This window comes from Vombatus ursinus, unplaced genomic scaffold (genome assembly GCF_900497805.2).
Source record: "Vombatus ursinus unplaced genomic scaffold, bare-nosed wombat genome assembly UNPS02014781.1, whole genome shotgun sequence".
Taxonomy (NCBI): domain Eukaryota; kingdom Metazoa; phylum Chordata; class Mammalia; order Diprotodontia; family Vombatidae; genus Vombatus; species Vombatus ursinus.
In genome coordinates, this window is record NW_020954559.1 from 32,379,377 (window position 1) to 32,402,451 (window position 23,075).

Here is a 23,075-nt window from a genome sequence, read left to right on the forward strand (position 1 = left end):
CATCATTTAAGGCTGGTGATGACATCTTTAAAACACTTACATAAAGATTATATGATCATAACAATCTTTTTATATAATAGTATCTCTCAAGAAATATGACATGCTAAGGGAAAAACAAAGGACTAGTTTAAAAATATACACTAAGATAAAGAGGAAGATCAAATAATGGATAGAACTGTTATAGAAGTATATTTAAATATGTTTTATTTGAATCCATATGGCAGATCTAAGACCATGGTAGTGGAAGTTGAAGAGAGGAAGATTTAGGCTTGATACAAAAAAAAATCCTAACAATTAAAGCCATCAAAAATTGAAAAATTAAAAATAAAAAAAATTTTAAAAATCAAAATTAAAAAAATAGGCTACCTCAGCAAAAACTGGATTTATCAGCACTGAAGGGCTTCAAAAGGACCCTGAATCATGTGTTTTTGATGATGTTGTACAACAGATTCCTGGCCAAATTTAGGTTGAATGAAATTTCTGGTGAAATTTCCATGATTCTCAAAGTCATGTATATTATATAAAAGATAGTCAGAGTATAAATTAGGTATAAGAAGCAACATGGCAAAATGCATAGAAGGATGGCCTTGAAATCAGAAAGACTTGGGTTCAACTCCTTTCTCTGACACATAATAGCTTTGCGATTGTGGGCAAGTTACTTAATAACTGCGGGTGCCAAGCAATTCTATAAGCCTTCAAGTTACATCTACCCTGCTAATTTGCACTGGAGTGAGTTCCTATACAGGCTCCCCTGAATGATGAAATTACTAGTCTAAACAAAACAGCTATGAAAGTTTTTTTTTTCCTTTTAAGTGGTCCGTGTGCCCAAAATCTTAAAGGAAGCAAAGGCAAAGCCAACTGTGAATCTATAACACATTTAATATGCAAACCTCTCCTTTCTATAATTTTCTTTCTTGATTTCCATTCAAATCTATAAAAGCTATAGTGAAAGCTGAAAACAATAAGTGAATTTGTTATACAAAAGATACTTGTATTTTGGTGTCTGGTGACATGGAGAATATTAAAAAAAAACTGGGGATTGGTAAAGTACTGTAGATAAATATAGGTTATGGATAGGGTCAATTCAATATATTTCTGAAAAGGAATATTCATTGGATGGACTTTTAATGATTCATTATCAACTAAAATAATTGAAACTGAAATGAAATGGATATATGCTTACAATATAATAACGAAAAAGAAACATAGTAGATGGATTGCAACAGTTGGGTGCTGTTGGGTAGAATTGGTGGGGGAGCAAATGATATTGTCCAAAAAAGGGAAAAACTTACAAGTTGCTAAGAAAGGGAGATTCTTTGTCACTTAATTGAATTCAATCATAAAGAATGACTGGATAATTTAAGATTACTATAAAATCATTTTCTGATGTTGGCTTCTTGGTATTAATACTCTACTTGAGAATATTGTGCATTGATGGAGTGGAATGTTTTGTGATTGTTCTTTTATGCCTGTTGAATCAATTCAGTACTAATTTTTTTCTCTTTTATGATTTTTATGCTTAAGTGTTAAAAGTAGAATGTTTTCTTCTGCATCTGGCTGGGGGGAAAGAAGCGTTTCCTTTTATCATCTAGCTTGCTCTGAGAAACTGGTCTTTGTTGTGTTTTTATATAAATACTAAGGTATTTTAAACAATGGAAATAATTTTGTTAATATTTAAGGAAGAGGATCTTAGAACCCTAATTTTTTTTTTGTTTTGTATTGTTAATTAATAAATTCCAACTTTCCATATAAAGAAAACAACAATAATATTGTGGAAGAAACTGTGAAATTCTGTTCTGTACAGTTTTAAAGTACATGCACATTAAATTTAATGAAAGAAGTAACAAAAATACTATGTGTCCCCTTCTGCACTTTTTAAACATCACAGTCTAATTTTAAATGACCTTTCTATCTGGAAATTCGCAAACTGCAAGTCATCTTTTTTTTTTAAAGTTTATTTCTTTATGTTTTCATTTTCCTCAAATAGAAATGCACGAGACACCATAGGTCTTCTTATTAAAAGTACCTATGTATGCCCTCACTGATAACTTTATTTTTTTCATTCCTTATACTTTATTTTTCCACCAATGACATATAAAAACAATTTTTACATTCATTTTTTAATTGAATTTCAAATTCTATCCCTCCTTCCTCTCACCACTCCCTCAGATGGCAAGCAACTTTGTATGGGTTGTACACGTACAGTCAAGCAAAACATATTTCCACATTAGTTATGTTGTGAAAAAAGCACAACCCCCCCCAAAAAAGAAATACATTAAAAAAATAAAGTTTTAAAAAAAAGTATGCTTCAATCTTCATAGAGACTCCATTAACTGATAACTTTATGGAGTAGAGATGGAAAGAGACAGGGAGTTGAGAAATAAAGATCAGCCAGCTCTCAGTTCCCATCAGTGCTAATTTACCCACCCAATCTGGAGGCCTGAGGCTACTTCCTAGTCCACTGGTTTCTGGTCCTCTTCAAAAACAAAGGACAAACAACAAAAACTTTCTGCCTCTAATATTTCTGCTTGAAGTATCAGCATTTGAGACAGACTGGTGTTGATGACAGCTGTGGGGCAGGGAGGGTATTTACTTTAGTGTCATTTCAACTTCCTTCTACAACATAGCACATCCCAATGAGGTTGATCCACTGTCCTTGATGTTGATTTTTTTTTTCAGTCAAAGACAAGGTTTATTAAAGATTCGTCATATTGGCCAGACTCTCAAGGAATTTGAACATCTGTGACGCTCATATTGACAAGTGGGCTAGAGTGAATCTCAGCCATTGGCTAGATTTTAAGAATCTGAGCACCTGGGGCAGCTAGGTGGAACAGTGGATAGAGCACCAGCCCTGGAGTCAGGAGGACCTGAGTTCAAATACGACCTCAGACACTTGACACTTACTAGTTGTGTGACCTTGGGCAAGTTACTTAACCCCATTGCCTAGCCAAAAAAAAAAAAACAATCTGAGATAAGATGGATCTTATATACAAAAAGACTGTGGGAGGGATCTAGGAGTGGCCAAGTAGTTTGGGGTGACCAGAGGAGGGGTCTGGGAGGAAGGGGTTTAGGGAGGATCTTGATGGGAGTGACTGGGAAGTAGAACAGGGTCTAGATAAAATCAAAAGTGGGAAATGGGGTGGAGGAGGAGGCCTATATCAAGGTGACGGACAATGAAGGTTGGGCTGGGTTACAGGTAACAGAATTGGGACATTGGGTGTAGCCACAATGAAAGGCTGATTGAGAGGATTCCTGGGATGATGCCTCAGGCAAACACCAAAGACTTGACCAAGTGGGAGAAAACTCAAGGAGGATTGTGAGGGGAAGGAGTTTCCCTAGGGTCCATACCCCATCATTCCCCCCTCAAACAAATGGGATCTAAATTCTTTTGAGGTAAGGGACAAAGGTCTTGGCTTCTGAAACTGCTTCCTGCTGGCATAGGGTGTAGAGCTGTCTTTGCCTCACTGCGTCACATTCACGGGGTCAGACTTGAGCTCCAGTGGGCTAGAGACCTTGGACTCAGTCTGAGGTTGGTAGATAGCCTGAGCAGTCATCTGGAAATTGATGGCTAGGACACTGGAGGAGACAAACCTAGCAAGGAGGTTAAGCAAACAAAGACCAAAGAGCCACAAAAAAGACAATTTCCCTGGAGGGAATTAAAGATGACCATGGCAAAGTGAAAACATAAAAGGAAAAGAGCATGTATGATTTCACCTTTTTTTATCCACTTGTCCATGGAGGGGGTGTGGAGGGACTGGGGCCTTTCCAAACAGTAGCTTGAGGTCCTCCAAGGATTCACAGGTATATTCCAGAGTCTCTAGATACAAGTTGGGCAAGCCCAACAGACTTGTCCAATGGTTTCTCCTAGCTTACTGCCAGTTGAATGGCTTTTGAACAGAATGGCTGGAGCAGCCACTGCCCAGATGCATGAAGGCCACCTGGCAGCCACGGAGTCTAATTGTTTGAAAAATAAGCAATTAGCCTGGAGTCATGTCCTAAAGATTGGGTTAGATCCCCCAAAGCCTGTCCTCTCCTTTCATCAACATGCACAATGAAAGGTTTTTCTAGGTTGGGTAGAGCTAATGCTGGAATGGTGGTCAATTTAGTTTTCAAAGTCTCAAAAGCTTTAATCTGGTCAGCACCCCACTCTAGAGGGAGTGAGTCAGGGTCTTTAAAGTCATAAAGGGGCTTAGCAATAAGACCAAAATTAGGGATCCAGAGTCTCTTGATGTTGATTTAAAAAAAAATGAAATAAAAGTTATGCAGTTTTGTTTCTTTGTTTTTTGTCTGTAGTCTTCCTTTCAGTTACATCTTTGAATGTCCTTGGAATAGTTGTGCTTAATTGTTATCTCTTGGAAGATTTCTTTAATCTTATTTCCCCTAATGTTTCTCATGTTTTTATGAGGAGATTTTTCTTATTTTACTCTTTTGTATGCAGAGCACATGCTTTGGCAGCTTTTCCCATGTTGGATTGGCCTTGATTATGATCTTGGTGACAGGTTATGCCTACTTGCTGAGGAGTAGCGTAGCTAAGTATGCAGAGGCTCAACACCAAAAAGATGGTCACTTGGTGTTGAATTTTTTGGCCCATGAAACAAAGAAAAATGCAAAATGATCCTCAGGCCTTTCTGTCATGTACTTCTGCAATGGTGGTACTATAAAAGGAGACAGAATAGAACAAAAAGTGATTTTTCAACCATGTAAAACACGACTGTAGTTGTTGCTACTCCAAATGCTCTGTAACTAAATATTGGGCATACGACTAGAAGAAATGACTTGAATTAATCTTGACTTATTGTTATAAATGAAACCAGAAGACAAAAAGAAGTTTCAGCTAAATAAAAGGATGGTTCACAGTTTTTCTTTAGAGAGTCAAATAAGAATTGATAGAACTGGCATTATTGTGCATCTAGAGGGAAAAGGAAATATTATTTCCTGGAACACTCGATTTCCCATACTGTGTCTTTGCAGAAATGGTCTTCTATTCCTGAGATGAAAGCTTTCTTCATTTCTGCCTCATTGAATCCCTAACATTTTTTGAAACACAATTCATGTGCTTATTTTCTAACTTGAAAATGAGATCTTTTTTCTCTCTCCAATTTTTGACACAATTCCCTCTTATAATTACATTTTATTAATTATATATACTTTGTATATACTTATTTATGTCATCCTAACTCATACTTCCTCCAAGTATAATACAATTCCCTTGAGGTCAGGACTTGTTTTTTTGCCTCTTTCCAGGACATAGTAGATAGAAGGGAAGGAAACTAGCATTTATTAAGTGCCAAATATCATGCTAAGCACCTAACAGTTATTATCTCACTTGGTCCTCACAACAACCTTTTGCCATAGATGATATTATCATACCCATTATCTAGTTGAGGGAACTGAGACAGACAGAGGTTAAGTGAGTTGCCTAGGATTACACAGCTAGTAAGTATCTGAAGCTGAATTTGAACTTGTCTTCCTAATTCTGGCCCAAATGTTCTATCCGCTTTACTACTTAACTGCCTTTAGCTTAAGTGAATTGATTTTCTCTCCTCTGTATACTTACTTTGTTTTCCCAGTCCTATACCTTTCCTTATGCTATCTCCTTTATCTGGAACAGATTTTTGTCCTCTTTCGAACTAATTTTTTTAATGCACAATCCAAGCACTGCCTACCATATGAAATTTTGTCTAATTTCACTGTTGGTTGGTGAGGAACTCACATAATACTTTTTTTCCTCCCACCTCATCAGTGCATATGCTATTTGGTGCTTAGTATAAGCACTTAACACAATGCTTGGCATATAACAGGTAATTAATAATAAATAAATTAAATAATAAATAAATGTTTATTGGCTGATTGATGGCTTTTTAGTATTGTATTTTATACTATCAATTTCTCTAACCAGACAATAAGATTTGGGGGTAGACAGATAGAAACTTATATTTGTTATCTCTACTCCCTCTCCCATTGATGAATTAATCAAAAGCTTTGTCTCCTATGTATCATACATTGTGTTAGGTGCTAGGTCCTTAACAAAACCAACCCCCAAACATTCCAATCTACAAGGAAGTGACATTCTTTTGGGGGAAACAACTTGTACACATATAAGTAAATATGCAATATTTACCAAATAAATACATTTGTCTTTATGTTGGAGAGGCACTAGTAAGTGGATGGATCAAGAAAGGCCTCATGTAGGGGACAGCACTTATACTGACCTTTGAATGAAACTCAAGATTCCACAAGGCAGAAGTAAGAAGAGAGTGTGTTCCAAGCATTAAGGACAGCCTGAGCAAAAACAAAGACATGAGAAATGGAATTGTCATGTATGAAGAATAGTAAATAAATAATTTTGTTTGGCCAAACTGTAGGATGTGAAAGTAATGTCCACTACATAAACACTAAATTGCTGCTTGTTATATGGAACTGAAACCAAATTTTATTCTTCTTTTCTTTAAGACTGGATCATTTTGTTTCCTTGATTCCCATTTGTCATTTTCCTATCAACTTTCCTCCATCTCCAATTTTCGCAGTCTCAGTATCCCATTTAAGATACCATAATCACCACCTCCCTCTCTAGCAAACCTATGGAAAAATTGCATTATTTCAGAGCTTCTGGGGAGTTGGAGCCAAAGTTTCTTTGAGAGATGCGTATTTGGAAAATGATTTATTATCATATTTTCACAATTTACAAGTTATTTTTTCTCTCTCAATCCCAGTGTGCTCGCTATGATAATGCCTTCACTACAGAAATTCTAATCGAACAAGGAGTGAATGTAAATCATCAGGATGAGGACTTTTGGACACCAATGCACATTGCCTGTGCATGTGATCACCCTGATATTGTTCTGCTTCTGCTTTTAGTAAGTAAAATTGTTTCTTCTGTGCCTATTTGAAATATCAGATGATGTTAACAATTTACATCCTTAACTGATGAAGTCATAAAAATACGCACTAAATCATTTCAATAAATATACACAGTCTGGTGGTTTAACTGTTTTGGTACCTTGCCTAAAACCAATATAATTAGAGAACTGAAATGTTTGGTTACACATACCATAAATTGAGTTATTTGATTGTAATGTCAGATACCATTCCTGGAAAGCATAATGCCCTTCCAACTAGCAAGTTGGTTCCAAATAGGAAAGTCAGTTAATATACTTTTTTTTCTCCCCATTACTTTGTTTTTTTATAAGTTAACTGGGAGACAGAGATTAAAAAAAAAACTTTATGGAACTTCATAGGTCTTCATTATGTCAAGTAAAGTGTCCCTGAGCGTAATAAAAAGAGAAATTATTTCAAATTGTTTGAGCTAATTTCAGCTGCATGAAAATGAAAGCCTTCAATGATAGACAAGCATGTGAGGAATGAAAATCGTGTTGCATTTGAAGGTTATTTTCCTTTTTCTTTATTAGGCTTTTTGTTTCTAAGTCTTTGGACTTTCATCTGAGCATCTTTATCTTCCTAATGTTGGGGTGTGGGTGTTTTGGCTTGGTTTATTTTTAGAAAAGTATTAGAATAGATATAAAAGAGTTCTGGGAAAGAAGTAGAAATGTAGGAGGAGGGATGAAGGGGATGTTCCCTTCCTTTATGATGGCTTGACAAAAGCACCATAGAAATGAAAACTAGTCTAGAAAATAGGAATACTCAGTACTTGCCATAGATTCTCTTTTGACTTTCTTTTAACATCCCTTAGTAGTTCATATAAATATGTATGTTTATATACATATCTACATATATAATGTATATGTATGTATATAGATATGTGTGTGTATAGTATATGTGAGTATGTGTATATGCATGTATGTTTGTTTTCTAATACAGGAACTATATACCCCCTAAAACGCTCTTTTGTGTACTGGGGGAGGAAAGATAAGATGCTTCAATAAACCAGGAAGAAAAAATAGAAAAGTAATTAAATGCTTTAGAGGGAAAAAGAGTCAATGAATCATTCCCATGTTTTCCAGTTTCTAAAAGGCTGTCATATGAAGTAGGAGAGAAAACTGCCCAAATACAAAGAATTGAAGAACAACAGGGAGCTGTTTCATCTGCATATGAGATAACTGATGTTTCTTGAGGGAAAATATGATCACATGATGTGTCATGATCCACAGGAATTGGCTACAGAATGATGGTGTGAAATCACTAGCTTTGGTTGGCTTTAAAAATGGCTTCCAGTAGTGAGGTCTTCTCTAAATATGAAAGGCTTTGGAATGGATTAAGATTCATTTAGATTCTTTCCAGTCTTTGATTATTCAGAGTTGTTTGTTTTTGTTTTTTTAGTTTATTTTCAATATATTCTGCAGCAAGTCCCTTAACTGTTTTGAAGCAGTTTTAAGTATATTTGTTTATCTGAGTCACCTAAGACATTTTTGTTGAATAGAATAAAAATGTCATTGTAACATTTAATTTGGTTAAGTCTGTTTGTAATTACATATTTGATTTCAGAATAATGGACTAGAATTAGCATCTCCTCCTGGAAGGTGTTTCTCTATGAATTTTTCAGTAGTATTGTAAGATTGATTTTTTAAATTCAGACCAGTTATATTCTGTTTGTGTTTCCTCTGTAATACCTATATCCTCGAATAATCCAAAACTCCTGAGAGAATGTAAACTGGTACCTTATTTGCTGACAGTGCCTCCTGACCAAGAGCAAATCACCCTTTAATAATATCTAGCCTAAAGCTTTGTTATATTTCTAACTTGCCACTAATATTCTATACAAACAGTGGAAAAGTACATAATTCTCTTGTGCCTTATTAATTCAATTCTAGTCCACTGGGAGAAAAACATATTTAATAAGTGTCTATTTTGTGTCAGACTCTATGCTAGATACTGGGGATACAAACACACACACACACACACACACACACACACCAGTACCTGCTCTCAAGAAATTTACATTATGCTATAGGAAAATAGCGGGTATTATATGTATACACACATGTATACATTATAAATATACATACACATATGTGTATTTACACACAAATATATATACATGTATGTACACAAAATAAAAATAATAAAATTGGGGAGAACCAGCAACTATGGGGCTCAAGAAAAGCCCCTCATAGGGATGATGATTGAAATGAGCCTTGAAGATATTCAGAGATCTCAGAAAGTAAAGGTGAGGAAGGGGAGCATCCTAGGCATGGGGAGCCGCCTATGCCAAGCATGGAAGACTGAATGGGATGACATGCCATGAATGGGGAATAGCAACCAGGTGACTTGGACTTAATGAAAGAGTATAGGAAGGGTGTAATGAGAAATCAGCTGGGAAATATAAGTTGGATACAGAGTAGGAAGAGTATTGAATGCCTAACAGAAGAGCTTGTATGATAATGTGGTGGTCATATAAGTTGAGAAATGGGGACAAATAGGAGAGATATTGTAGAAGAAATATCTATAAAATTTGAAAACTAATTGGAATATAGAAGGCAAAGGGGAATACAGAATTGAGAAGTACTCATTGGTCATGAACCTTGGTGACTATTACAATGGTGATATCACCTCCAGAAACAGGGAAATTGGGAAAAGGAATAGGTTTAAGGGAAAAGTAGGGACTTCAGCTTTGGATGTGTTGAGTTTAAGATAAGTATAGGACCTTCTCTTCATAGTCATTTCAGTAGGAGTTCTGTTGGATAGTAAGCCTCATCTACTGAGAATTAGAAGGAATTTGGTTAAGAAAACGTCATCCCTATTAGCCTAAGAAGAGGCAAAGGGAAAAACAAAAGCAAACAAACAAAAAAATAAACAGAAACTTAGCATTAGACAAGATACGGGTTGGTAGGTCAGGAGGGAAATATGGATTAGAACATAGATCTAAACTAAACTAGAATTCTACTCTACCACTATATTCCATACATGTTCCATCATTTCTGTTGTGTCCAATCATTTCAGATGCCATTTAGGATTTTCTTGGCAAAGATGCTGGAGTGGCTTGTCATTTCCTTCTCCAGTTCATTTTACAGATGAGGAACTGAGGCAAACAGGGTTAAGTGACTTGCCCAAGGTCACACAGCTATTAAGTGTCTGAGACCAAATTTGAACTCGGGTCCTCCTGACTCCAGGCCTGGCTCTCTGTCCACTGTATCATCCAGCTGCCCTTGCCACTATAGTACCATTTATTAGAAACCCAAGGATTTCTTTTGGCCTTGTTATCTTTTCCTTTCTTTGCTCACCCCATTAGCCCATTTAAATGTTAAAATTGAGTCTATACAGTAATGAAGGATAAAGGAAAGTTCATACAATGTGGTCGGGGTGGATGACAAAAAATGAATAGATCCAGAAGCCATGCCACTTCTTCAGTGATTCTACATCTATGAATCAGCTATTCTCCCAGAATATAAATGAATTATAACCTCCCCCCAAAAAAGGATCACAGAAATAGAAATTCCCTATTCACTGAATCCATTCAGGGAGGAAACAATCTGAGCTATGCATTTTGAGAAACTTACCATTCTGTCTTTTTATTAGAGATAAAAAAAATGTATACTCTGTGTGTATTTATGTGAATGTTCATGTATTCAAGAAAAATGAGACTAATATCTTAGGTCAAGCAAAGATAAATAAAATGATGTCTCTGATCTCAAAGAGTTTACAATTTAGTAGGAAAAAAAAGTATATACACCTAGAACTATGATATGAGACATGTCCAAAATACTATGTATGTTTAGAAGGAGAGATCACCTCTTGTTGGCATTACTAGTTCTAAGCTGTAAGCTTTTTGAAACCCATCACCATTTCATTAGTTAAATACAATTCAATAATCATTTATTAGATCTACTAGTGCTTGTATGTTTAGTAGCACAGAGCAAGTACTCAATGAATTTTTGTTGAGTTGAATTAATCTGTATCATGCTGTGAATCAGCTGAAGGTCTAACAACAGACTATCAAAGTTATATCTAGTTGTTTATGACTGTGTCAGTAGAGCTTGAGAAATAATAATGATCATTTTCTACTATTTGATATTTTAAATTTTGAGTGTTTTTTATGCATTATCCCATGAACACTTCATTCTATCCCTGTGAGTGAAGGTATTATAAATATTATAATCTCTATTTTAAAGATGAGAAAACTGTCTCATAAAGGTTAAGTGAATTGAATTTGGTCACAAAGCTAACAAATATCAAAGAAACGATTTGAAACTGGGTCTTCCAGATCTAGTAAAATCAATCTACTAAGACAGCTTGTTACACTTTTGGATACCTCTAAATGTCAGGAAATTCTTCCTTGTATTGAGCTGAAATCTACTACTGGAAGTCTGCTACTGCAACATCCAATATTCTTTGTAGTTCTCTTCTCTGGGACTAAGCAGGAAAAAAAAAATCTTCATTCTACATGAAGATAATTATCATGGCCTTGTCATGCCTTCTCTTCTCCTAACTAAACATTTCTATGGCCTCTAGTTGTTATTCATATGACATGACTTCAAGGCCCTTCTTTGGGATGCTCTCTAGTTCATTCTTCCTAAAAATGTGGTACCCAGAAATAACATGGTACTTAAGTTGTTAATTGACTGGCACATAATATTTTATTTGAATTATTCATTTAATTGAATATTTAATTTTTATTTAATTGAATATTTAAGTTGTATAGCGTTGCCCTTGTTTTTGAATAGTGTTAAGGCTTCATGAAAATATACACAGAAGGTGATATTGATACTGTTTTCACAGGAAAAATATGACACCGATGTTATAGACTTCCCATATTAGTTTCAGAAATGTATCACACATCACTACAGGTACTCAGAGCATGAATGTCAGAATAACCTTTTAAAAAAACTTACTATTTAAGTAACATGTTATTCAGCAATTGAAATAAGATCATACTGTCTTTTGTGTATAAAATTGATGCTATTAACGCATACTTAGGAGAACACAGGCTCTGAAGTGTTTTTCCTCCAGTAGTCAGGTTGGATTTTTGTTCATGTAGCCACAGTCTATTGCACAGTGTTTCTTGTGAAAGGCAATACTTTTTCTTGGAATGAATGACCAGAATTTGGATTTAATTTTGTGACCATTGGGAAGCTAACTTCTTTAGGCCTTGAAAGAGCAGCCATCTTTCACAGTGTCTATAGCTAACTCAAGGAGTATTCCACAGCCATAACTTAATTGTGCATAAACCTAGGAAAGACAAGTCACTACTAAAACTCCAGTTTCATGGAAATAGTTCTTCATTTTTGCCAACAAATTTGAAAGGAGGGATATGCTGATGAGAGACACAGGCTCTATAAAAAATAATTTGATTTAACTAAATCAAATAGGCATAGTCTTATAATCTTTGTATCACATATTGCCCTATACTGTTCTGAGAATGTCCTTTCTTAAAGTCTCATTGGAATAACTGATTGCATCTGTAAGAGTTTCATTGTATTATCTGATCACTGTATTTAATATGATTCTATCCTAAGGACAAGTATATTTTGTGGTATGCTGACTTTGTGAGCTTTATACTATTAGAGGTTTGGCATTGTCTTTAAATCACAGATGCCTGGAGTAGGAGTTAGATAATATAAACACTGGCAGTCTTTTTGCCAAATGAATTACTCTAGCAGATGGTACTACTCTTGTGCTAAATACCCACCTATTTTATACCCACTGGTAAAATCATACAGTTTTTACATAAAATAAAAACTTAATCATTCAAATATCTTTCACTTGGGAATTGCTGGCAATCCATCCAAAAAATTATTCATACAAAGTAAAACATTTGAATTCATATCTTTGCAAATTAGCAGACTCTTATTTGTCAGCAAAGGAAATTGAAAAAAATAAATATTCAAGATATTAAATACTCCTTCAATTTGCTTTCAATAACTAGGCCCAATAACTATTTTGTTATTATTTTTGTATTTAATTATTATACTGCTTTACTATTCTCAAATACTTATTTGATCCTCTTAACAATTTTGTAAAACAGGCATCAGAGATAGTATTACCTTCACTTTGCAGATGGGAAGACTGAGGTTCAGTGACATTAAGTGATTTAGCTAATAAGTTGCAAAAGTAAAACTCTAACCCAAATACTCTGACCCTTATTTGAATATACTTTCCCTTATGCAATGCTACAGCATACACACACACACACACACACACACACACACACACACACACTCACACACGCATACATGCATACGGACAATTGGTGGTATGAAAAAACAAGATAAGCATCAAGTTAGGAATTATTGGTGGTATAAAGGCATGTGATTCTGAGATAGGTAGACCAGATAAGTGGTTTTTTAATAGCCCACATGAGAAGTACAAGAATGTAAATTAAAATGTTATTTCTGAGAATGGAAAAGAGTGAACAGATATTAGAAATGTTGCAAGTATAGAATTGATAGCATTTTGTAACTGTTCATACATGTGAGGTAAGGGAGGAGAGAAAAGAGAAATAAAGAGAAAAAAGGATAAGAATTTGATAGTTTTACTAGGTAATATGGTGAAGGAAAATTTGTATTTTGTTATAAAGGATATCTGAGAAGGTCTGTAGGAAGGGGAAATGAGATTCTATGGTACTAAATGGAAATGACCAAGATAAAGGCAAGGAGAAGATTCAGCTGAGATGCAGGTGATGAAAAAGGACATACAATAATACTTATAGTGGGGAACTTCATAGTTCAGAACCTTGATAGTGGCACAGTTTTCAGTTGAAGGTGTGCCATTTTCAATTGGTGTCTAAGGTAGATGGAGGTCAACATCTCTCATAACTACCCATACCTTTTCTCTGCCTGCAAAACCAACAACTATAACTCTACTTCTAACCCACCCAGCCCCACCTCTCACCTGGACTATTGTAACAGTCATAGTGAATAAATATTTATTGAATGCTTATGATGTGCCAAGCACTGTGCTAAGTGCTGTATATACAAAAAGAGGCAAAAGACAGTCTCTACCTTCATGGAGTCTAATGGAGGAGACAACAAGCAAACAAATATGTAGAAACGAATTATATACAAGATAAATTGGATTTGAGAGGGGAGACACTAGAAATAAGAATGGTTAGAAAAGTCTTCCTGTAAAAGATAGTATTTTAGCTGGAACTTGAAGGAAACCAGGGAATCCAGCAGGAAGAGATAAGAAAGTAGAACACTCTAGGCATGGGGGACAGCAAGAGAAAATGCCCAGAGCCAAGAGATGAAGTGTCTTCTTCATGGAGCAGCAAGGAGGCTAATGTCACTGGATCAAATAGTACATGGGGATGAAGGGAATAAGACTATTAAAATGTTAGGAGGGGGCTAGATTATGAAGGGCTTTGAATGCTAGAGAGGATTTTGCCTTTGATATTGGAGGTCACAAGGAGCCTACTGGAGTTATTGAGTAGGGGGAGTGACATTGTCAGATTTTCACTTTAGGAAAATCACTTTGGTGGCTGAATGGATTGGATCAGAATGGAAAGATACTTGAAGCATGCAGACCCATAAATGAGCTATTGCAATAATACAAGTGTGAATTGAAGAGGGACCTAAACTCTTCCAATCTTTTTCATTTTCATTTTCTAGGTCCAAATCAGAATTTCTAGTTATTTCTTTCAAAAGTCATTTCTTTCTCCTCCCCATTTCCTGTGTTGACCTATTTATTTTTCATCATCATCTTCATCTTTTTTTTAATTTTCTCCTTCATCCTCTTTCCAATTCTCATCAGAATTTCAATTTGCCATTACTTCATCTTAAGAATATTCTTCTCAAGATTCTTTGTCATAAACCAATTTGTCTATCTGCTCATGTTGATGCACTCCCTGACTGTTTTTTTTTCAAATACTGCCACCTGTGTAATAAAGAGTATGAGTTTTCCATGAAGTCAAGAGAGCTTCGTTAAGGTGATATAAGTAGAGAAAAGGAGACAGATTTGAGAGATGATGATGAGGTAGAATCAACAAGACTCAGCAGTAGATTAGATGATATTGAATACTGAGTCTGATGCCTAGAGTGCAAACCTGGGTGACTGGAAGAAAGGTGGTATAACAAAAAAAAATAGGGAATTTAAGGGCAAGAATGGGTTTAGAGGGAAAGTTAATAATTTCTGTTTTGGATGTGTTATATTGAGAGGAAATAAATACTAGAGAATGTTGCAAGCAAATTGATGAAGACAGGATAGTTAGTGTCTTGGAGTTTGCTAGCTAGGAATTTATGGGTCTTTCTGACAGCCTCCACTCTGGAAGGACTCAACTTATTAATTACTGAAACTGATCCAAAAGGTGTTTGCCCTTGGCCTTGGGCTCCTTCTTTACTGAATTCAAATCTTATTCCCACATCAAGATATATCCCTTAATTTTTGTCAATAACACTGCCTGTCTTCTTAGAATGATGTATAAAGTATGGAATTAGATTAAGAGCCCTTTCTACATGTTTTCTATGATGTAATCTCTTTTTGTTCATTTAACAAAGATTTATTGAGCAACTACTATGTGCAATGCATTTTCCTAGCTGCTATGGAGGAAACAAAGATACCCATGGGTAAACCAAAGTTACCCATGAACAGATTACAATATACCAAAGTATGCCATCATTTGTTTTTACCAAATTAAATTTGATGTAGTCAGAAGAGAGTATAAGGAAGTGTAAATCACAAGAACACACCCCAAAATCTGAAAGCATTTCAGAAAGAAATGTATTAGGTAGTTAGGAGAGAGAGAAAGAGAGAAATACAGACAGACAGACACAGAGAGAGAGACAGAGAGACAGAGAGACAGAGAGGGAGAGAGAGCAAAAAAGAAGGAGTGGCTCTCTCCCCAAGTCTTTGTGAAGTTACATTATATAGAGTTCAGATAAGGGTGTAAGGACATTTACCTGATTGACCTTACACAGACAGTACGTTGTTGTTGTGGTTTGTTCTTCATTCTCAAAGAGGACCATGTCATCAGGGAGATAATGACAAGACTTGTAATTGACTTTGATTTTAGTGAGGGAGGGCTGTGCAAAGTCACCATCCTCACTATCTCCTCTGGAGTCATCTGTGTCCAGTGGCCAGATATTGATCAGGACAACTGTAGATGGCCCAGGATGTAGTTGGAGACCTTTTAATCTAAGGTCTTGTCAAATTTTCACTTAGAGTGAGGCAACAGCTCGTTCAGTGAATAGGCCTTTTTAAGGAGTGAGTCAAGGGATGGCCCCTGAAATTAAAAAAAAAAAATCAAACTGGGAGGGGAAGACCCTCAGGGCTGCTGGCCAAAAGAGAAACAGTTACTATTTACACTCACCCAGAGCCAGGAGGGCCCAAAAAATAACCATTAAGTGGTATTTGGGCAGGGCAGGGTCCTATTGTTGTCCAATCCATGAGATTCAGAATGAATTGGGTTTAAGACATAGTCTTTGAGAAGGAAATCTAGCCAGTAAGACCCAAATTAACTAGGTAACTTTCAGCCAGAAAAAATTACCTTCCTTTGGGCAGAACTCCTTCAGGTAAGGGGAGAGGAGAGGAGAGAAGAGAAGGGAGAAGAAAGGAGAAGAAGGGAGAAGAAAAGATGGGGAGGGGACAGGAAAGGGAAGGAAAGGAGAGGGAAGGGAGGAAAGGAGAGGGAAGGGAGGAAAGGAGAGGGAAGTCATATGGAATCCCAGAATTTAGGAGTAGGTGAGAGGGGAGGGGAGGAAAGAGAGGACAAGCTGAGTTGCCCAACTGGAACTGGATAGCTAGGTCTCCATTCAGGCAGCTTGGACTACTCACAGGTTGTGGTGGTTTCTCCTTTGTTCTCGAAGAGGACCATGACATGAGAGAGATGATGATATGACTTGCAATTGACTTTGATTTGAATGAGGAAGAGCTGTGCAAAGTCACCAGCCTCACTTTCTCCTTCAGAGCCATCTGGGTCCAGTGGCCAGATGTCTATCAGGACAACTGGAGATAGCCCAGGATGCAGTGGGAGACCTTGGCCCTTTTAAGCTAAGGTTTTTTCAAGTTTTCACTTTGAGTGAGGCCACACCCATTCAATGAACAGGCCGCTTTAAAGAGTGAGTTGAGAAGGGCAACACCAAAAAACAGCAAAGCGAATCAAAATACAAGCTTTGGATGAACCCAAAACAAAACCTTAGGGGACCCAAAACAAGCACAGGGTGGAATCTAAGCATTCCTTACAAGCATCTGACTTCCCTGGAGCATCTCTGAGGTCAGCCAGCCCTCAACAGTAGTAAGCTTTTGGCATTAAACATTTTTTTCTAGTTGCATAAAGCTAGATTCAAACAATATTAATAAATGAAAAATAATAATCCGCAGGAGAGACTGAGGCTGGCTGACTGGAAGTGAATAAGTATTTATTAAACACCTATTACGAGCCAGGCACTGTGCTAAGCACTTTACAGATATGATCTCATTTGATTTTCACAAGGGAAGTAGATGCTGTTATTATCCCCATTTTATAGTTGAGGAAACTGAGGCAGACAGATGTTGCCAAGGGTCACACAGTGAGTAGATGTCTGTGGCCAGATTTTAACTCAAGTCTTCCTGAATCCAGACCCAGTGCTCTATCTACTGTGTGTGCCTCATGGAATATTTCTGGAGACTCAAACACTCAATTTAATCTGTTTGGATATGATAAGGCTATGCTCATTATGAACTGAACAATAAGATATTGATTTATATGCTGCAATGAGAATAAGTTAATTTACACTGACAGCTGCTGAAGTAATCAGAATATTAATGTCTATTGGTTAAGACATTATCTTCTGAATAGGAAAGTCATACGGAATCACAGAATTTAGGATCTGGAAGGGCCCTCAGTGGCAATCTAGTCTGACCCATACAACTTTTCTTAGTCCACTTAGAAAATTTGTTGAGTTTATTGAGCTTGAAGTCAGAATATGGAAATCGGTTCATTTCAAGGGCTAGTGTCCTTATCTATAATAATATACCTTACCTATAATACCTATGATACTCTAGATTGCTAAGGCAACCAATATTGTCTGGTCAGACTACTCCTTCTCCTCCAAAAAGTGATGAGGACACACTGACAGATTCCTGCTATGAAACCATACTCTTAATATTCCATAGAAATTGCTCAAACTACTGTTCCATCAGATTACCACATTTACCGCATTTATGGAACTAGAAAAACTGAACTGAGGACAGCAAGAAATATCTGTGGCTGGTAAGCCTGTACAGAATCCACCTTTCTCCCACTCTCAGACTGCATGAAAACAGCAGGTAAGATCAGAGAGGAGATCATTTGGACTGTTATTTGGAAAGGTTGTCATTCTAGTCCTGTTGCAGAGCTGCTTATTTTTGGAAAGTGCAAAACATAGTAAATAAGTTGAGATTTCTTTATAGTGGAAAGATGTAGCTTCATGAATTTGTTTTTACTCTTATTTTCTATATATTTCTGTTTCTCTATATCTTACATGTCACTGAGCTGCTCAAGGTTTGGACACAACAAATGGGATAGGATTTCATATAGATGACTTTGTGCCACAACATAAACAACAGCTTCATTCTGGATAATTTTTCTAAAACATCTCATGTTCCTTTTGACAGAATGGTGATAGAGTTCACGTGGCCCTTGTGGTCAGGTATCTTAGAACATGTCCAGAATTCCAGGATTATAGTTTAACTTATTTTATATTTTAAATAGTTTTCTCCCTATTAGATATGTATCTTGGGATCCTTGTAGAAATTAAAAAGAGATTAAAAAGACTAGGCTTATCACTAATATTTATAAACCACCACACAACATGAATTAATACTATCAGAAGTATCACTCATTTTAAGTTAATTTTCAGTAACTTCAATTTGCTTTAATCAAATTTTGTTTTTCTAATTAAGATGAATTGACGCTATCTCCTTCCCACCTCTCCCCATTAGAAAAAGAAAAGAAAAGAAACTCTTGTCATGCAAAACAAATTCCCTCATTAGCAGTGTCCTATAAATACATACATTATATGTGTGTGTATTTATGTATGTGTATAAATATGTGTGCATATGTGAGTGTGTGTGTGTGCGTGTGTGTGTGTGTGTATCATGCTTCATCATTAGTCAGAATAATGGATGCTAATTATTTGGGGAGATTGCTTTGACTGGACTTCTCATAACTTTCAAAGTTGTTTGTTCACAGTAGAAAAGTTTTATTTTTTTTATCATGCATCCAGATATTTGCAGTGCACTTTATTTGGAGTCTATAGTGTCCTACAGAGTACATAGGTATGCCTATATGGAAAGTTTTTAGTAATTACTAGTGGGAATTTAAATGTAAATAGATACTGTCATCATTGTTTGAAGGATATATTTTCCCTTTTGGGGATAGCTTGGAAATAGTAAATATGTTCTTGGTTTTTGCAATCAGAAAGAAAATCTCATATGGTAGAGAATGATGGAAGAAGGAGTGGCATTTTCTGCGAAGCAGAACAAATGTTGTTATCAATGTTTCACTCCAGTAACAATGGAATATTTGTGGGGAACTGGGGTGAAATTTGCCTCAACCTCTAGCCCTTTGAGTATGAACATCTGATATTAATAATTACTTTGCCTTGAGGCTCAAGTGTTTCATGGGCTGTATCTAATAGGTAATGTGGAATTAGATAAATTGAATGAGTGCTTGCAGGCAACATCTCCTATACCATAAATTCTATCATTGCTAAAATGGTAAATAGTATTTTATAAACACAATCCCTGGTCTTTATCAAATTACTTGAACTGATAATATATAATGAAATGAAAAAAGTAATAACTTTTTTTAATCTAAGTCAACTGTGAGTAAATTAAAGCTCCTGGATAACCTGAATTGATTTAATAACAGAATGTGTTATTAGTTTGGATAAGTTATTCTTATTTTTTAAATCTTGCTAATGTATATCTCATTTTTACTATTTAGAAAACAGGAATAAATAAGTGAGTTCAGTGACTCTGAATTCTATTATTGGTTTTCTCTGACTATCTGCATATTACCAAATTCAATAACTCCAATTTGTATGAATTCCTGTAAAATAATCTAAAATTTAAAGGTATATATGTATATGTATATATATATGTGTGTGTGTGAATATATGTATGTGCATGTATATATGTATATATATATATATATATTTAATAATACCATTGTCTTAGATTTCATACATCATTAGTATGGCTAATAACTCCTATGTCTGTCTCTCTCCTCCATTTTTTCTCTGTCTCTGTGTCTCAGTTTCTATTTCTCCCTCAGTCTCTTTCTGTGTGTCCATTTTTCTTTGTATTTCTGTCTCTGTCTCTCTGTCACTCTATCTCTGTCTCAATCTGCCTCTGTCTCTCTCATAAACTATACATATGTGAACACCAGCAGCTACTTATAGTGCAGGGTACTTAAGGTGACATATCCAAAAGAAGCCATATACTACATATTAATACTAAATGCAATTTTCATATTTCTCTACATTTCATTTTAACCAAGAGGCTTCTATATCCATGGCTTCCTTTAAATTATATAAGTATTGTCTCTTCTACTTCCACATTCACTTCTCTTTTCAGTGTATCATAATATTGAGAGGGGATATGAAATTTTGAATTAGGGCTCATTTTAAAGTTAGGAAAACCTGGGTTCAGGCCCTGATTCTAACACATCCTAGGTGTTTGACCATTAACAAGACACTTACATCCTTACTGTTTCCAAGCAACTACCTAAAACTAAAAGTTATATACAGGAATGGCTGAATTACATCTATGGATTGAGTTTCCTTCCCAATAGTTCCTCCAAATTAACACGTAGATGTATGAACAAAAAAAAATGTCTAATTCAGTGAGGATTTATTTGGTACTATGAAATAATTATCCAATGGAGTCTCTCCCTTTGAATACTTAAAGCAGGTATTTCAGTTTTTATTCTCCTCAATTCTTACCCCCACTCTATATATGTAACTGGGTATAGGTATCATAGTACACCATGGGTGTTTCTTTTTAAGTATATACCAAAGAAATGAGAATTCTCTTTATATATATCTTGAAGTTATTTTCTAGGAAAGTAGGATGCAAAACTTCAACTGTGATTCACAATTGGTCTTTTATTGTAAGGAAACATTGTCAAGGTTGTAAAAGTAATTATATGCTTGGGAGGAGAAAAGAAGACTAGATATACTTATTTTTCCTACCACTTAGAAATTGTAGGCTTCTATTGTTCTACTCATCATAGGACCATCTTCCAGAAGTAAATTTTAAAGGATGAAAATAGAGGAAACTAATCTTAGAGTCTTACATACAAATAACATTCAACATGTATTTTAGTGTTTTATGATCTCATTGGTGTGAACATTCTCAATCAAAACTCTCTGATATCTTAGCAGACAGTTTCACGATAGAATTAGCCTCCTAGTGATAAGCTTCTATAACATTAGCTTTACTAATCCTGGGATGACAGTCTTTCATTGAACCTATACTTATGGCACAGGAGTATAGCCTATGAGTCCCCAGGGCATGAGAGTAAGACCAGTGAAGGATCCTATTACACAGAAATCCCCTTCAGTTAAAGAGAAAGTGCATGAGTTAATTAGTCAGTAATGAACACCAATGATGCAGAAAGCTTTATTTGCACTGTGAAAATAATAAAACTTAATCATAAACTCAAAATAGGTGCCAGTATTTTTTTTAGAGACCACGCCTATGTTTTAATTGTTATAAGTTGCTCTCAGTGGGGGAATTCCTCTATCAAATCAGATTAGCACCTTATAATGTTAAAGAGTTACCTGGACCACTGAGCAGTTAAGTGATTTGCCCAGGATCACAGAGTCACAGAGCCAGTATGTATCAGTCAGAACTTGAACCAAGGTCTATCCACACCACACTGCCTCAGGTGCTTGGTTAGTAAAATAAATTTAGAAAAACAGATTTATTTTAGGAAGATTAATTTGACATTAGGGTGTAAGATGGTTTGGAAGGGAAATGGAATCAGAATGTGCTAAGAAAAAATAAAATAAAATGAAAAAAATATTGCAACAATATGATTAACATGACTTTATTTGTGATTGGATCATGTTTGAAGCAAAGAAGACTCAAAAATGACTTTGAGATATGTATCCTGATTGACTAATCAAAATGTTGTCGTAAATATGACAGCTAGTTGGTGTAGGAGGTAGAATGATGGGCCTGGAGTTAGGAAGACATGAGTTCAAATGCTGCTCAGACACTTTCTAGCTGTGATCCTAGGCAAGTCATTTGCTTTCTCTGAGTCTTTCTTAACCAGCTCCAGGCTACAAAAGTTTGCTCGGGCCTCAACAACCAGGTTGACCACAATCCTTCAAGAGCAGATGCCTGCCAGGATTGGCAACCTGGATGCATCAAAGATACAATGCTCTGAACATCTGATGCTAGGGGAAATGGGCTTAGAACTAAGGTCAGAAAACTAAGGAACAGGAGTGAAACAGGTCAATGGTCAGCACACTGTGTATGTGGTGAGCTGTACAGAACTCAACCACACTTGAAAGAAATAGCTTAGCATCCATCTGAGGTCAGTTTTGACTATCCAAAAGTCACTTGGGGCAGAGAGCTAGGTGGTTGAACGGTGAATTTCCCTGCACAAGAGAAGGCTGAGACACTTTGAGATCCAGCTCCCAAGGAAAACACAATCAAAAGGAAGGGAGTCAAGAAGGCAATCTGGTAGAGGTAACATTGAAGAGGCAGATGGAGGTATTATGGACAGAACTTGGTGACACCCTACCTACAGATGTTTATGTTGTGCGGCTACATTACAACATGGGGCAGTATATAAAGGAGAAGAGGAGAATAGAATGATAGAAAAGAATGAGTGATATGCTGGGTTCAAATCAAGGGCTAGCAGTGAGGGGAAGGTGACCTCTCTGGTACCACAAAGAGAAGAACCTACAGGGGTCTGGGTGAGGAGGAGAAGGAAAGACCAAAAGGGAGGGAAAGGAAGGAGGCGTTTCTTTGGAGGTGGGAAGAGGTTCCACTGATGAATGCAACTATGGGTGAAGAGAGATGGTCAGTGAAGGGAGATTAGAACCTTACACTGAATGAGTTCTGGGGGATTTGATGTCTGGGGGATTTGAAGTCTACTTGACCTGGGAGGTCATGGACAAAGGGAGATTTCCAGGCAAATGTAGAAAAAAAATGTCATCAAGAGAAGGTATTGATTGGTTGTTGGCTGCATAATCAAGGGCTTGGTGGGG

General features: G+C 36.1%; 1 protein-coding gene across 1 annotated transcript in view; it reads left to right on the forward strand.

Moving 5' to 3' along the window:
- The window catches only part of LOC114046106 (unconventional myosin-XVI-like), a 682,808-nt gene that overhangs the window by 108,894 nt on the left and 550,839 nt on the right, over positions 1–23,075 (forward strand). The window contains exon 4 of the mRNA XM_027866360.1: positions 6,714–6,857. Coding sequence (XP_027722161.1) covers positions 6,714–6,857 — 144 coding nt within the window. The remainder of the gene's footprint in view (positions 1–6,713; positions 6,858–23,075) is intronic.